The sequence below is a fragment of the Aspergillus undulatus genome (assembly GCF_047715775.1).
Source record: "Aspergillus undulatus strain CBS 261.88 unplaced genomic scaffold BDV17scaffold_33, whole genome shotgun sequence".
Lineage (NCBI taxonomy): Eukaryota > Fungi > Ascomycota > Eurotiomycetes > Eurotiales > Aspergillaceae > Aspergillus > Aspergillus undulatus.
The window spans coordinates 99,825-114,472 of record NW_027396637.1 but is presented as its reverse complement, the minus strand read 5'-3'; the positions used below and the strand labels follow the sequence as shown (position 1 = coordinate 114,472).

Genomic DNA, 14,648 nt, shown 5'->3' with positions numbered 1-14,648 from the left:
GTGATTAACTGCTTCAGGCTTCATTCGGGGGCGGATTTGCCCGGCAGAACGACCAAAAGGGGCCACCTAACAGTTACGGTCACGTGGTTACACAACTATAGAGAATGAAGCAGTGCATCGTTCATAAGTCTATCTAGTATATTGGGAGATGATATGAGCGCTAAAAGAAGCCGAAAAGACAATTCTTTCGGCTATGACAGTAGGAATACACAAAAATAAACCGTCCATTATCCTCGCACCTTGCGATAGCTCGGCGGGCTCCAAGACTGCTTGATCAACTTGGCAGCCCAGACGGGGATAATGGCAACAGCAGTTACGGCGACCACGCGCCAGACCCAATCCAGCGTAATCACGTACTTGAGGTCAAAGTATTCGCCCAAGAATGGAACACTGGCGGCGTACACCAAAGCCGTACCGAGGAGGCAGAATATCATTACCGGGTGCCAGGTCGTAATGGCAATGGCGACCATAAGCAACTCGTTGAGGACAAGAGCAGTGAACGAGAGACTGATGAGTCGCTTTCCCGTAATGGTGTCGAGGAGGATCTGTGACAGGCCTTGGATCACAGCGCCCTGATAAACAGACACTGCGACCCAGGTGAAGAAGGAGCGATAGCTCAGACTGCGGCCGGTCTTTAATTCTTTGTATAGCTCGGGGTAGAGGTTGGCCAATTGCTCGTCCACGTCGCGATCGAGGACCATGCAAAATACAGGGGCATTTGTGTAAACAGTGGCGTATCCGACCATGAGCCAATTGATGAACAAGCCCTTTGGGTCGAAGTGACTCGCAATGCTGTACATCGTCTGGCAAGCACTGATGATGAGACCTCGGTGCATGATGAACTGCGCAAGTTTCGCCGATCGTTTGTAGGAATTGCGTCCGTGCCATACAAGCAGCTTGGTGATATGGTGAAATTGAGTGATACTGAAATCGGCCGCGAGAGAAGCTTGTCGACCTTCCTTTCCAACAATACCGATTCCCACATCAGCCGCTTGGATCATGGAGACGTCGTTACCGCCATCTCCGATACAGCACACACGCTTCTTGGTATGCTGGCGAATCAAATCGGCCACTTCAGCTTTCTGGGTGGGCGAGCATCGGCATGCAATGACAGCCGGCAGCAAGACAGCCACTGAGATGAACGCTGATCGAAACTGCGTGAGCATGAGGGCCAGCGACTCGCCGTCAATGAGTAGACAGCAGTCGGTCTTGTTCCTGAGAAAGTCTAGGGCCTCCTGTGCAGCCGACTTGTCTTTGACCTTGGCAACAGTATGGATATACTGACCACGGGCCACCAACTTTGCAGAGATGGCCACACACCGCGCCGTCTCAACCTTGTCGCCAGTAAGCATCCAGATCTTAACTCCGGCATTGCGCAGAAGCTCCAGTGAAGGCTTGACGTCCCTCTGAAGACGGTCCTCCACACCAGTAACACCGAGCAGTTCCAATTCACGCTCCAAGTACTCGCTCACCACCTTTTGCATGCCAATGTCACGCCCTTGAAGCGCAAGGCTTGCCTGTTTATACTTGCCGGCGAACTCCTGATACTGCAATGAAGAGAGTCGTTTGCGTCCGACAACCAGCGTTCGCAATCCTTCACGAGCCATATTAGCCGTTTCCTCATCAAGCCAGTCATTAGCCGCAACAATTGAGGTCATGACAGTGTCGGCTCCTTTTTGGTAAAACCAGATCTCTTCCTCTTCAGTCACAGATTCCAGAATACTTTTGTCCGTTTCGAATTGGACAATGATTCCCATGCGCTTACTATCAGATGTAAACGGGAAGATGTCGAGAATACGCACGCGCACAACAACATGACCTGTGTCAGCCGACTCCAGGACTATCAATTGGCGGTCGCGGTAGGCAACCTTCAGTCCAACCTCTTCCGTGTAGCGTACGATGGCGATCTCGTCTGGCGATGATGCTTGGTAACTCGTTACCTTCACACCATCTTCTTCGTCTGTTGTCGGGGTGACGTTGTGACACAGGGCAAGAGCTAGGACAATATCTCGGACACGCGAGCCGATCTCCCTTCTTGTACGCGGAGCCGCTCCAAGTCCTGCTTGAGCGCCAAATGCGGCAGAAGCGGTGGTGAGAGAATTACCAGCGAAGCTTTGTCGAACATATGACGCTACCTCTTCCATCGCGTCGTTCGCATACGAAACGGTCCCAACGTGAATTTTCTTCAGTTCCATTTCTGTGGACATCAGCTCCTATTTCTTGCGCATCTAAGTAATGAGAACTCACCGTTTTGGGTCAAAGTGCCCGTTTTGTCTGAAAGAAGATATTCAATTCGTCCGAGATCCTCTGGAATCGTACTCGTTCTGACCACAGTATTAGGGATATCCTTATCCCGTTCAATGAACCGACCATACACGGATTTCGCCATATCCAGATTGACCCGCAGACTCATGGGAATGATCGTCGAGAAGAGGATAAGATAGATCATAATGGCGACATACCATTCCTTGTCGTTTGTAGGCTGGAACCCTTCAAGTGCAACCAGGATGATAGAGAGGGTCAAAGTCAAAACGCACAGAATTTTTGTCAGGTTGTTGATTTCATATTCCAACAGTCCAACCTTGGATCGCGAAGGGGACGTAGAAAGGGCAGCTCGAGTTTGGGACCCAGTGTATATGATAGCAGCATAAGTAATCGTGTTTGAGGCGAGGACAGTGTTCGCCCAGGCGGTGTTGTCGATGGTAAGCGGCGCAGAACTATTATGTGCCGTTTCATCATCTTCTTCGCTTCTGTCCTCTGTCTTATCAACATGGGGGTCATAGTACCCCGGCGGCGGCAAAAGCTCAATGTTTCCAACAAACTCATTGACTCGTTTATCTGGTCCACTCGCAGTGATCTTTAAGCGTGTGAAATCCGTAAGTGAGAGCGTCTGGGACAGCACTGACGGCAAGCGCAGCTTCCAGTCCGTCTCACCGTCGAGCTGATCAGTTCGAATGAAAGTATCACTGGTAGATTCGTTGGCTTGGTCGGCGCTAGCACTTGTCTCTGGCTCCTGTTCAGGCGCAGACGATGATGAACCGTTATTTGCGGCAGCCTCCTGACTCTCGCGAACCACCGTAGCATCATTGGAGATGCTCTTCAAGATCACAACATCGGCGGGGAGGCGCTGATTCTTGCGGACTTTCAGGACGTCGCCGACTTTCAAGTCTCGAGATCTTTTAATGACCACAGGGGCATCTTCCCCTTGCGAGTGCGCGTCCTCTGCGACAGGGAATGCCCTGCTTCCACCGGATTTATCCAAGGCGACGACAGAAAACTCCTCTGCGTTGGCTTCGGCATCCCGCCTTCTCCGTCCAATATCATCCAAAGCTTCCTTCCCCAGCGATATCGACACAACAAAGGCCAATGGAGCGATATACGTAGACATGTAACCTATCCGAAGCACAGGGATGATCTGTGATAAGGCGACAAGCAGGAAATAAATGTTGAAGAAGAAGGAGAATTCGTTGTAAAGCGTCCGAGGGAGGAAGCTCCAGGGTGTATACTTCGCATTCGAGACAACGTTCGGTGGGTATTTCGTCCGTTGCGCCTGGCCGACAAGGACATCTCGCGGGGGCTTAACCACGGTCTCAGTGTTTGTTCCTCCCGCAACACTACCAGACCCGAACAACGCACTCGGTTTCAGCCATCCCAGTCGAGATCTTCGTTGCGGCGTTCGTCCACCGTCAGGGAGGGAGCGGACGGAGCTCCGGCGGTCAAGCAGCGGCGCGTCATCGTCGGTATATGGTCGCGAACTTGCGTGTGATGGTCGAAGGCCTTCTTCCTCACGATTGTCGAGTAGACCAGCCGTATCCTCTTCGTTGTCTCTGGACATACTTCGTTTCCATAATCGACGATTGCCGGCGCCAACGCGCAGGTTCCGTAGAGCTATCCCAGGGCCATGGCTTCTTTGCGGAACCGGCTCCTCTCGAGAGATTCGTGAGGCGTTATATGTCGATGAGGGGTCCAGCTCCTCCAGGTCAAGGTCATCGTCGGAGTCGATACTAGCACGGTCGTGAGCGCGTAGGTATTCGGAGGATGAAGGCATTATGAAAACTCTCGGCTCGGAAAATTGACAGTATCAGAGTTACTTTCCAGAGTACGAGGAGCGGTATCTTGGCTCCAGTGCCGGAAAGAAAGCTGTCATGTCCTGGCTGATTCTATACTGCGTTGCTTCCAGGGTGTCCCCACGGGACCATCGTTATTGTCTTTGTATGCGTAAACGGAGTTTGAGTGTATACGTGCGACGACGGTGTCCCGTTGGCTGTTCAGTCGACTTGAAAATGATCGCTTGCAATAGAGAGTGTCGTGAGAGTGTACATTAATGTCTGGGGCAAGTAATCTCGCGGCCTATTCTCCGTTCCCTCAATGCGCGGCCACCGGAGCACAGTCACATGACAAGCACCAATATGATTTGTCCCCTTGTGTTTCAGGCGTCTATGAGGACCCCAGCAAACACCTATCAAGTTACATTTAGTCTAATCTACGATACTCAGGGGATTTCGCTGTCGATAAGTATGAGTTTGCAGTCGTGAAAGCTTGGAATATACCTCCTTGGTGAATTGCTTTTTAGGATTGGGGCAGATCGGCATCATCCATGCGGGAATATATACTTCGATAAATATCCGTCACAGAGGAGAACTAGTATCTCCATGAAGAATCAACTGTCAGTCCCTGAATCTGAATAGGTCTTCGAAATACAATGGCTACATTAAATTTATGATATTGCAATTGCCCAGCAATTTGGTACTCGGGCGCCAAAACAAGATATCTTCAAACTGGGCAACTGATACGACCATGAATATAGTAGGTATGTATTGTCTGCACCAAGTAACATAGGATAAAAAGGCAAAATCGCTTCAAAATCGAGGGTGGTAACAAGTCCTGGTATTTTTCGCTCGGAAAAGGAAAAAAAGCAGTCCAGTTGGAAAGGAGCAGCCAGTGGTCCGGATATCAGCAAAACAGGACGAACGCCTCCCAGTAGAAAAACCACACGCCTCAAGCGCTGACAACGATATAAGTAGACAAATTGTAACACCCTGAGACTCAAATTTCTTTAGTCCTTGTCCAAGTAGACCGACACGATGCGAGGTATACGGGTGCGTACCGACATCACAGAGGAGCAACGAGATGATTGTCGACCCGCGAAGTTTTCGTACAACCATAGTACACCAAGACCATACTGCTTGTGGGATCAAGGACATTCGCATATAGAATCCAAGACCAAAAGGCCACGGACATCTACCTCAGCCTTCCCGACCCAGGACTCATCCCAACCGGTTTCCGAACACTAGGATCCCCCAACTGCCCAGGACTTGGTGACCTCCCACCCTGCAACCTAGCCCTCAAGCGATCCTGCGCTGAGCTCGCCCTCTCCAATGGCGAAGAGCTAACACTAGCACCAGACTGACTAGACCCCGAGCGCCCAGGCAGCGGCCTCGCCCCAGCGGGGTGTAACCCAGACGCCGACCCCGACATAGACGGCAACGAATGTTGCGACGGGAGACTTCCAGTCGAAGACGCATGAGACCCCGGGTGTCCGCGACCTCGTCGCAGACTGGCCGTTTGAGACTGTGGTGGTGCGCCGCTGCCCGTGTCACCCCACAAATCACCCAGGCCGCCGCCCCGCCCTGAGGACATGGAGCCGGGGGCTGCGTTGGCGGTTGCGATTTGGCGGGCGGGCGCGGAGGAGCGTTCTTTTGGATCGGGGGGGAGCCATTCGGGGAAGCGCCGGCCTTTTTCTATGTAGTATGCGCGGAGGACGTTGGAGATGTGGGAGCAATCTTCGTTGTCTGGGTCGTCGGCCTCGTCGGAGGTTATGGCTCGGCGGAGGGAGTTTAGGCGGGTGCCGAGGCTGGAGATTGCGGAGGAGGATGTTATAGATGAGAAGTAGGAAGACATCCTGGCGGTGTTTGTGAGTGGAAATTTGGGGGTGTATGGAGAAAGAGAGTTGTCGTGTCTCGAGTCTATGGAGTTACTATGGGCTGTTTCAGTCGCCGCACGTGATCGCCGTAGATAGCCGTTGGGTACGTTTGAACAAAGGTGTAGTGAATTCTCGATGCTCACATTATCTTTAATTATGAATCATGTCGGAGCAATGAATGCGCAGGAACGTGGCTATGTATATGGGACTGCTAGGTATGACATGCCCAAAAGTGACAGCAAAGATTAACGCGAAACCGATCAACGCCAAACAACTGATTGAAATCAAAAAAGGACCACTATGTGTCTTGCTTTTTATCATCCATACCTCACTTCGCGCATCAATGGAGCGCATCTTAAGCGAGGATGTTCTCCTTTCCAGCGCCCTCAGTCTCATACTCGATCTCAACCTTGGGACCCTTCTTCCGAGGCTTGGGAGGAGGAGCAGTAAACTTCCTCTTAGACCCTGGCTTCGCCGACTTCTTCGGCTCCTCATCCTCATCAGATCCACTCTCCTCGTCGCTATCCTCGTCATCCTCATCAGAATAGTCGCTCGAGTCCGCCGACTCACCACCAAGCCAGTCCTCCAGATCCTCCAGATCCTCGTCCTCTTCAATATCACTAACATATTCAACCTCCCCAACACCTTCCTCCTCCTCCACTTCCTCATCAAGCTCTCCATCATCAAGATCCTCATCCCGCTCACCCTCACCACTCCTCTCCAACCCACGAAGCACCTTCTTCCAAATTCCTTCCTCAACATTCAACGGCCGATCACCATAAGCGCCACTCCGTAACCGCTCAATAAGCTCTCGCTCAATCGCCCTCTCCACCTTCGCCGCACTCTCCGCTTTGCGCTCCCTCGTCTCCTCCCTCCGTCTAATCTTCGGCGCAAGCTTCGGCACAACCCGCTCTCCCAGCCTCTCCTCCTCCTTCGCAAGCTTCTTCATCCGAATTGCCACCTGCGTCAGCCGCGTCAGGCGCTGCTTGCACTTGTGGATGAGGAACTTCGGCCAGTAGATCAGCCGCGAGTCGACCTGCTCCAGGGCCTTTGCGTAGTTCGAGGATAGGCGCACCCGCTCCCATAGTTTGCTGGGCATGTGGGCGCGCTCGATGGTCTTCATGTAGAGGTACATGGCGCCGGACTCGGGGTCGGACCTGATTGTGGCGTAGCGCGAGTTTGCTAACGGGCAGGATTGCCGGTTGCAGAGGCCCGTGACGTTGTATTCATTGCGACAGAAGTTTTGGCCTTTTGTTGTTCTGGAGCGAGGAAAAAAGGGTTAGTCTAGCTCATTCTCTCGAGAATAAGAGTACAGTAGGATAGGAAAGACCGTCTCGCCCATTGATTGGCACGTACTTTAGCTTGTAAGAACAGAATTGCTGGTTGATGACCTGCCAAACAATTTCATCGGAAGACATCTTGCCTGCAGCGGACCAGAGCAACTCCGGCGAAATCAGCAGTGGCGTTGGAGTTTTGATACAGTAAGTCTCTGCGGAGGAGTTAATCTTGCCTGCGAAAGAGAAAAAAATGTTCGGACTACTGACCACGTGACTCGGCGCTTATCGATAACAGAAATCCACTCCCCACGATTGGCCGGGAAACCAGAGCATTACCAGCCCTCCCCAGGTCGGAAATAGGTAAACAGTAGATAGACTATCTTGGGGCAAAGGCCATGTTCATTTCGATCATTATTATCGTCTATACTAAATTCTGCACATATTGACTCATATACTAAGCGCCCTCCATTTGTAGCATGCCATCCCATTCTGTGCCATTAGGCAACGGCCCTGCAAGCTCTTCCTCAGCCATTCCATTCAACAGCTCGTCCCCAGCATAACCCCACCCCATGGCCTCAAGTTCACGGACGAAGAAATCTCGCTCATCGTCCATGATTGTCGCGCCCTCGTCACCGCCCATGACATGCTTGTATTGACGTAGATGCCACCAATGTGTCAATCCTCGCAGGGCTTGCTCAAGAGGCAGAGCCTCTTCAACCTCCGCGTCAATGTCAGAACCAGCGAGCCAGTCATCGCGGAGCTCGGGGCGGCAATAGAGGTAGATTGCTGTGATAACGCGCATATTACCCTGGCGCCACTTGCGACCACAGTAGGGTACTTGTGATTTGAAAAGTTTGAGCGTGTAGAAGCGGAGATGGGGGTCGGGTATCTTGAGTCCCTTGCGAAGAATAGTAGAGGATTTGTACTGGACTAGAAGGAGGCAGCGATGAGCCTTGTCACGGGTGATCTTCTGCATGATATGGAGGTAGTTGATGGCGGAGAAGAAATTGCGGAAAGAGAAGTCTGTGATGGGCTCGCTGGGTGGCGGTGCAGTAGGGTATCCCAATTCATCGACCTCGGGACGATGGAGACCTTCTGTTGCGAAGCTTTGCCTAGTTTCGTCGATGCTGTCAGCTCGTGCTGCTTCTGTTCTGTGTCGAGCAATGGGAGGGGGGACTGCGTCGTCATCACTGTCCGAGCCAGGCGTAATATCCGGCGGCTGTTCTGAATGCAAGTGACAGAAGTGGAAGAAGCTAAGCGCGGTTAGATAGTTGTACACAAAGGACAGCAAAGACATTACATACCCTAACTCGTCACGATCCGTTCGTTGCGCCACCGCTTGGTCGATCTCTTGATGTGCGAACATCTTGAGTATCAATGGCAGATAGTTTGAGTCCAGCAAGAGTTGTGTCATGTACTCAAACTTCAAGATGTCTAGTGATTATGAGTGTTCGTAATAAACAACGAAGTATCATTGTACTTACGTGATCTCTTGAACCACTTGAGTAAGAGAAGAAGCGACCCAGAAATGGCTTTCCCAGTAATCTCACGCAAGCGGATATTGTCAAGCTCATCAATCGTGGCATCGCAATTGAAGTCTTCAGGGTCGTTGTTAAAGCTTGGTGCGGCTCCATTAACTGCACTGAAGCTCTCGCTGAAGTTTGTTAGAGAAGAAAAATGCTTGACGGGTACAGGCCAACGTACCTTCCAGCCGACCCATTCTGTCCATTGGCCTGACTGTTGACAAGAGCGCTCACGTTGGTCAAGACAATCTTCAAGAAGACAATCACAATTGACTGGAGATGTACAAGCGCGTGCGTCTGTACCATGGATTAGAAACCCTCTCACAAAAATCTCAAGATAAAGACTTACATAGAAAGCTTCAACAGCATCTAGGCGTTTCTGAATCTCATCATCATCAGTCTGCCTCTCTTTCGGCACGTCGGCTTTGCGCTGTCCATCCTGGAGGGAGAAATCTTCCAGTTTTTCTGCTATCTCATCCCCAGCATCTGCATGCCAGCCGCGGTCGTACTTCATGAACTGCTCGCGCTCCTCCCACATCTGCCTCATTGCCCTTGTCATTTTGACATGCGTTGAGAAAAGCTTTCCGGCCTCGATGACCGACGCAGGAACATCGCTTCCTTCCCACTTCTTCCCCACGAGCACATCTTGCATTTCGGTTGTGCCTTTTCCTCCGAGTTCATTGCTTGTGTTATCCAGAGGAGGATACATGAAAGGGAAGTTCTGGTTCGTTTGGTAGTTTTGCTTTTTTGCGGCTTTTCCACCGGGCCCGATTGGTGATGGCGGAGGCGATGGAGCTGGCGTTGCGATATGGACGGACTGATGCAAGATGGAGCCGTTTCCACCTGCTACAGATGGACCAACTCCGGAAAAGAGGCCGTTGGATGAGTAGTTTCTGTTGGAATTCTGAGGTAGAGGAGGGAGGATTGAGTTATTTTCTAGTTCTAGAGGAATAACTGACGGAGGCGGATTGTATGCAGGGTATTTAGATGTAATCTCCTGTCGGAAACTGTGGTAATCGAGCGGAGAAGCAGTAAGAAAAGGTGTCCTTCTGTTCGGGTCATTCTTCCCACCCTCAAAGGCAGGCTCCAGTGCGTCCTTGGTTTGCTTTAGACTGTCGCTACCTCCAAAGAAGAGCAGGATACATTTCCAGAACAAGAGGATAATCCTGGTAAGGGGGACATTGGACGAGTCATCCCATCGCAATCGAGCGATGATCTCGATCAGGAAGACCATCAAGTCTGGCTCTAGAGCCACGATGGCATCCTTTAACGGGGTACTCCCAGGGTTCTCTGCCTCTTGCTTGCGTGCCACCTCGACTACCAAGTAGAAAGCCGTCAGAACTAGGTTTGCTTCTCGTTCTGCAGCAGCGAGAAGTGCTGGGTTAGTGCTCTCGGGAGTTGCGATGTTCAGCTCGGACGGTGCTGAGACGCGGAACTTCTCAAAAGCGCGCAACAAACACCCGTACAACGACTGAATCCCTGAGCATTCATGGACGAGTCTTGCGTTTTCCTTCATCCAAGCTATCTGCAAAGATCTGGACTTTTCCTTCTCCGCACCAGGCACAGGTGAGCCTTCAGTGTGGTCTGGGGCACTCTTTCCTGCAGTAATGCTCCACACACCAGTGAGAACATAGCACACAGACTCTAAAGCTTCGATGCGAGATGAGATCTCGTTATCACCCAGGTTATCAAGCACCTCGGTCAGGAAAGACTTGCGCGTCGTGTCAGAGTCGTCAACCCAAGAAGCCTGGGAAGCCTCGTTTCCACAGAGCGAGCTCCATGCCTGCTCAAAGGAAGACTTCATACCAAGAACCATGGCTCTATCGAACTCGCTGTACTGGAACCATTCTTCAATCTCTTCATGGAAAGACTGGGTGTCCGCATACTCAAAAGCATAAGCAGGCTGCTCAGATTTCGGCATTTCTTGAACAAGCTGCCTTAGCTGGGCTAGACTCAGTGAGTCCGTGCCAGTAGGTGTCTCCATGCTCTGCTGAACCGGAGCTGGTGGTGGAGGTTGACGCGGAGGCGGAGGAGCCGCAGAATTTCGAAGCAGCTCAGGGCGCTTGGGTGCATTCGTTGCCTTTGCTGGTGGTTCTCCAGCTTGTCCTTGGGCGTTCTGAGCAGCTTGCTCTTGTCGTATGCCTTCCGCAACTTCTTCCATCATTTGGTCATCTGGCACGGGACTAATGTCTGTTCCCGTTTGGTCCACTTCATCTGCCTTGACGATGTGATGCTCCTCCGTGGGAGCATCAACATCGGTGGGCTTCTCGTCCATGATGGAATCAACTATATGTTTTGGAAAGCCGATAGCAGATTATAGGCTGTGAGCACAAATATGGACAAGAAGGAATTGAACGAAAGTTTAAGGAATGAAAACAGTGCCCCGAGGTGCTTTTTTGTTAGGGTACATGAGCAGTAGCATATCAATCGACCAAGAACAAGGAATACATGGCGTGGTGGAATGAGCTTGAGCTTGCGGCCAGGAACGAAGCCATCCCCGGCCTGAATGTTGTGGATCGACGGCCGAGACCCCACCACGTGATTGACTTCGATGACTAAGATATGTCCAGTGATCCACCTTCCTGATCGGGAACGATATATGTCTCCCCGGCCCCGGCCAGCTCTTTTCATTCTCAACCTCAGGCTGGCGCCTATTGACACGAAATACTTCTACTTGGTTTTGAATGCTTATTGAAGTATAATCAACATGATAGCACAGTCAGACATGTCCCACTATCCAATATGAACTCTTCCCTCCTCCCCAATCCCCCAAGCCAAAAACCCCTCTGCATCAAACACCCTCTTCTCCTGGACGATCCCTTTTAGAGCCTCGAAACTCCAGCACCGTCGCCAGAACCCACTCCCCAAAAATCCATGCTCATGGTCCACAGCAGGCTCCAGGGTACTATCGGCCGAACATACTATCGTCTGAACGAGGTAGTCAAAGCAATGCGCCACATGAACGGAGCGGTTGCGGCCAAAGTCGAAGCGTTGGAGTTCATCTGGGTCAGAGTAGTAGGCTCGACGGAGAAGGTAAAGGCAGTGGAGTTGGTGCATTATCGTGGGAATCACGACGTTGGCTGAAGTTGAATTGCGGAAGTAGCCGAGGCCGTCTGTTATATCAGATGGTTAGCATTAGATTATGTCTCGCCATCGGGTATTCGCATACTCGGCACCAAAGCATCCCATATCGGCTCGGAGATATTGCCGGCCCCAGGGCCCTGCGGCGGTTCCTTCGAGAAGGGTGAATTGTGGATGATTTGCCCTGATATTTGCGGGAGAGTGATAAAGGGCGCTATATTGCTGAGACTTGCTTTTGATACCGTATAGGTGTCATCATGGCTGGAGATGTAAAGGGTGAATAGAGCTCCGGTCGTAAAGGCCGCTGCTAGGGAGAGCATGAAGCCAAGGGTGTATAAGGTGTAGATGCATCTCGCACTGGGCTTTAGGCGGCTCGGCCGAGAAGTATCTTGCTCTTGCCTCGATTCTTCGTCGTATATATCTGAAGATGAAGGAGGCTGTGAGAGAATTTCATAATCCTGCTCCTGCGGACTGAGGAAGCTGTTCAGCATATTAGTTAGGGTTGGGGACTGTTGAGTTGGAAACGCAGCAATCGGTTCGCCTTCCAGGCTGCCAAAACCCGTTGTCAATCACGAGCGGCAATACTGAGAACAAGGGCATGGGCAACAGTTCAGGTCTTGTCGTCGGTCCTCTAGCCAAATGGGACTGAGTGACCCCTGTAGTTGTATCCTTGACGAGTGTACCTAGGTATCCCGGTCCGATCCTTGTCCAGGTCTACGGCAAAAGGCAGTCAGCATTTGCCCAACGTTTACCCGGTTTCCCAGCAAGAACAATTGGCTCTCCTATGATGATAAGTCTCCTTTGATTTGCGCCGATATTCTGTGCAACCTAAAAACCGGAGCTGAAATGGTCGTAAGCTCTCCATAGACATCCAAGTCCTTACCGTCGATCGAGGCTTAGACACGAGCCAGCGGCATAAGCAGCGCCTAGCTGAAGATATCGCTGGCCATCTGTCAAGCTGCAAGGTAACATCGGTCACCGATGTGCAGAGAGCCCAGGTAGGGCAAGGCCCCACTCAGAGCCACCAGCCTATGACTCGGCATCTACCATCTATTATGAGTATGGGACTCCCTTGGATGTTATGCAGCTTACGGACCTCGAGGCTCCATGTCTTCTTCCCTTGCATTTCTTGAAACCAGCCAGACAGAGACCGAGATGCAACGCCAGCCCAGCAAGCAATTTCGCCATCTGGATATCACCCGACGCCCCAGCTCCCAGACGTGTCACGGCAATCTTGGCATGGTGATCGCGGAAAGTAAGCAAGATTGCTGGAGAATGGAGTCCTGAAAGGCTGAGGCTCGCAGCCTGGAATCGTTTAAAGCGCCACGACGGCGATCCTTGATGTTCAATTCTGTTCTATTCTATCTCACCTCCACATCCATCACTCAAACCCCAATCAATACAACTATATCAGCTCGTCAAACTATACGTACTTCTGTCATCAAACCACCAAACCACCCCAATGCGTGTCGTCTTCCTCCTTGCTGCGTTCCTGGGCATGGCTTTGGCGCTGCCTACGCCTGAATGTGAGTACATGGAGAAGTGATTCGCTGTCTGAACTGGGTTAATAATCACGTATAGCTCCCGAAGATACTCTCGCCCCTATCAGGGCCTATAGAATTGCGAGGGGGTCTGAGAATGTGAAAGTTGACGAGGAAGAGGAAGAGGAAGATGGAGTCTTTGTGGCGGATGGCTTTTAGTTCATGTTTTATGGACTTACTGTACTGAGTTGGTTGGCTCCCTACCCAATGTACCTACAAAGCAGATTTCATGGTCTACAGTGCCTCGACTTGACCTGACCAACAATGCATTACTTCGTCTATGGTTCTTAAAGATAGCAACTTTCACCTCTCCAACGATATAATTCCTATGCTCCCTCCCCCAGAGCAACTTTCACCTCTCCAACGATATAATTCCTATGCTCCCTCCCCCAGAGCAACATTCTCCTCCGGCAACCCCACAACAATCTCCTCGCTGGGCACATAATTCTCATCAACAACATACCCACTCCCATCCGGACAATGCTTAAACCGCTCAATAACCGGCAACTCATCATCCCCATTCAGCGGCCGTTTATAACAAGCCGTATGCCGCTCTGCAAACTCCACTAACTTCCCCCAATCCCTACACATCCTGTACTGCCCAACACCAGAGAGAACCTCCTTCCGTCGTTCCGTAGCCCTCGGCGTATCATCCGCATCGCAGAGGATCTGTCTTCTCAACGCATCCATACAGTGCGAGATATGGTGCCAGGATCGGGACTGCGCTTGTCCGCTCTGGAACTCGGTGAGCGAGATGTGGATTATCTTTAGGCAGTGCAGGTTGTGGAAGCCGTGGAGGATGTAGATTCCCTTATTCGTGTCCCAGGGGAAGCGCTGTGCTGTGCGGAGGTTGTGCGTGGCTGCGTAGGTGTCGTCTAGGGCGATTACGCCTGCGTCGATGTTTATTGAGGACCAGAGGGGTGACGAGATGCTGGTGTTTGGAGAGGCATAGTCTGTTAAGAGGACATAGGGGGTTGAGATGTTGCGGGGAAGGTTGGCGAAGGGGGAGAGGGTCTCGGTGGGGGTGTTGGGTTCGTTGCAGGTTTGTTGCTGTTGCTGTTGCTGTTGCTTTAGGGCTTGAAGTTTGAGAGCGAGACCGAGGTTGATGATGTTGAGGGTTAAGGAGGTTGCGAAGATGAAGAGTATGGGCCACCAAAAGCGGTTGATGGTTGTGAGGGGACGGTCGTGGGCTCTATATGGTCTGATTGAGAACGAGCATTCTAAATTGTCGTTGGATTGGGCGGCTTCAAGGAGATTATTTTGTTCATCTTTGATTTCTCGTTGAGGATTCATGGTGGGAGTT

General features: G+C 51.4%; 6 protein-coding genes across 6 annotated transcripts; all 6 read right to left on the bottom strand.

Annotated features, from left to right (window-relative positions):
- Positions 1–112: 112 nt before the first annotated feature.
- Positions 113–4,320, bottom strand: BDV17DRAFT_266366 (aminophospholipid-translocating P4-type ATPase NEO1). Its single transcript, XM_073758271.1, has 2 exons — positions 2,248–4,320; positions 113–2,197 (listed from the first exon to the last, which is right to left on the bottom strand). Exons 1-2 carry the CDS (start codon positions 4,046–4,048, stop codon positions 228–230), a joined length of 3,771 nt encoding a protein of 1,256 aa, XP_073614329.1. The 5' UTR covers positions 4,049–4,320; the 3' UTR covers positions 113–227.
- A 371-nt stretch (positions 4,321–4,691) lies between these two features.
- Positions 4,692–5,933, bottom strand: BDV17DRAFT_266364 (uncharacterized protein). Its single transcript, XM_073758270.1, has one exon. The coding sequence runs from the start codon at positions 5,899–5,901 to the stop codon at positions 5,242–5,244; it is 660 nt and encodes a 219-aa protein (XP_073614328.1). The 5' UTR covers positions 5,902–5,933; the 3' UTR covers positions 4,692–5,241.
- BDV17DRAFT_266363 (ribosome biosynthesis protein MAK16) lies at positions 5,930–7,391 on the bottom strand. The gene is made up of 2 exons (XM_073758269.1): positions 7,280–7,391; positions 5,930–7,182 (listed from the first exon to the last, which is right to left on the bottom strand). The coding sequence occupies exons 1-2, from the start codon at positions 7,339–7,341 to the stop codon at positions 6,279–6,281; spliced, it is 966 nt and encodes a 321-aa protein (XP_073614327.1). The 5' UTR covers positions 7,342–7,391; the 3' UTR covers positions 5,930–6,278.
- Positions 7,392–7,590: 199 nt separating this feature from the next.
- On the bottom strand, positions 7,591–11,394 carry BDV17DRAFT_124115 (FAR11/STRIP family protein). Its single transcript, XM_073754049.1, has 5 exons — positions 9,073–11,394; positions 8,905–9,020; positions 8,685–8,854; positions 8,505–8,634; positions 7,591–8,453 (listed from the first exon to the last, which is right to left on the bottom strand). Exons 1-5 carry the CDS (start codon positions 10,996–10,998, stop codon positions 7,655–7,657), a joined length of 3,141 nt encoding a protein of 1,046 aa, XP_073614326.1. The 5' UTR covers positions 10,999–11,394; the 3' UTR covers positions 7,591–7,654.
- BDV17DRAFT_124059 (uncharacterized protein) lies at positions 11,228–12,720 on the bottom strand. The gene is made up of 2 exons (XM_073754048.1): positions 11,893–12,720; positions 11,228–11,836 (listed from the first exon to the last, which is right to left on the bottom strand). Exons 1-2 carry the CDS (start codon positions 12,293–12,295, stop codon positions 11,457–11,459), a joined length of 783 nt encoding a protein of 260 aa, XP_073614325.1. The 5' UTR covers positions 12,296–12,720; the 3' UTR covers positions 11,228–11,456.
- Positions 12,721–13,720: 1,000 nt separating this feature from the next.
- BDV17DRAFT_292488 (uncharacterized protein) lies at positions 13,721–14,638 on the bottom strand (the record flags this gene model as incomplete). The annotated part of the gene is made up of 1 exon (XM_073762380.1): positions 13,721–14,638. One exon carries the CDS (start codon positions 14,636–14,638, stop codon positions 13,721–13,723), a length of 918 nt encoding a protein of 305 aa, XP_073614324.1.
- Positions 14,639–14,648: the final 10 nt, after the last annotated feature.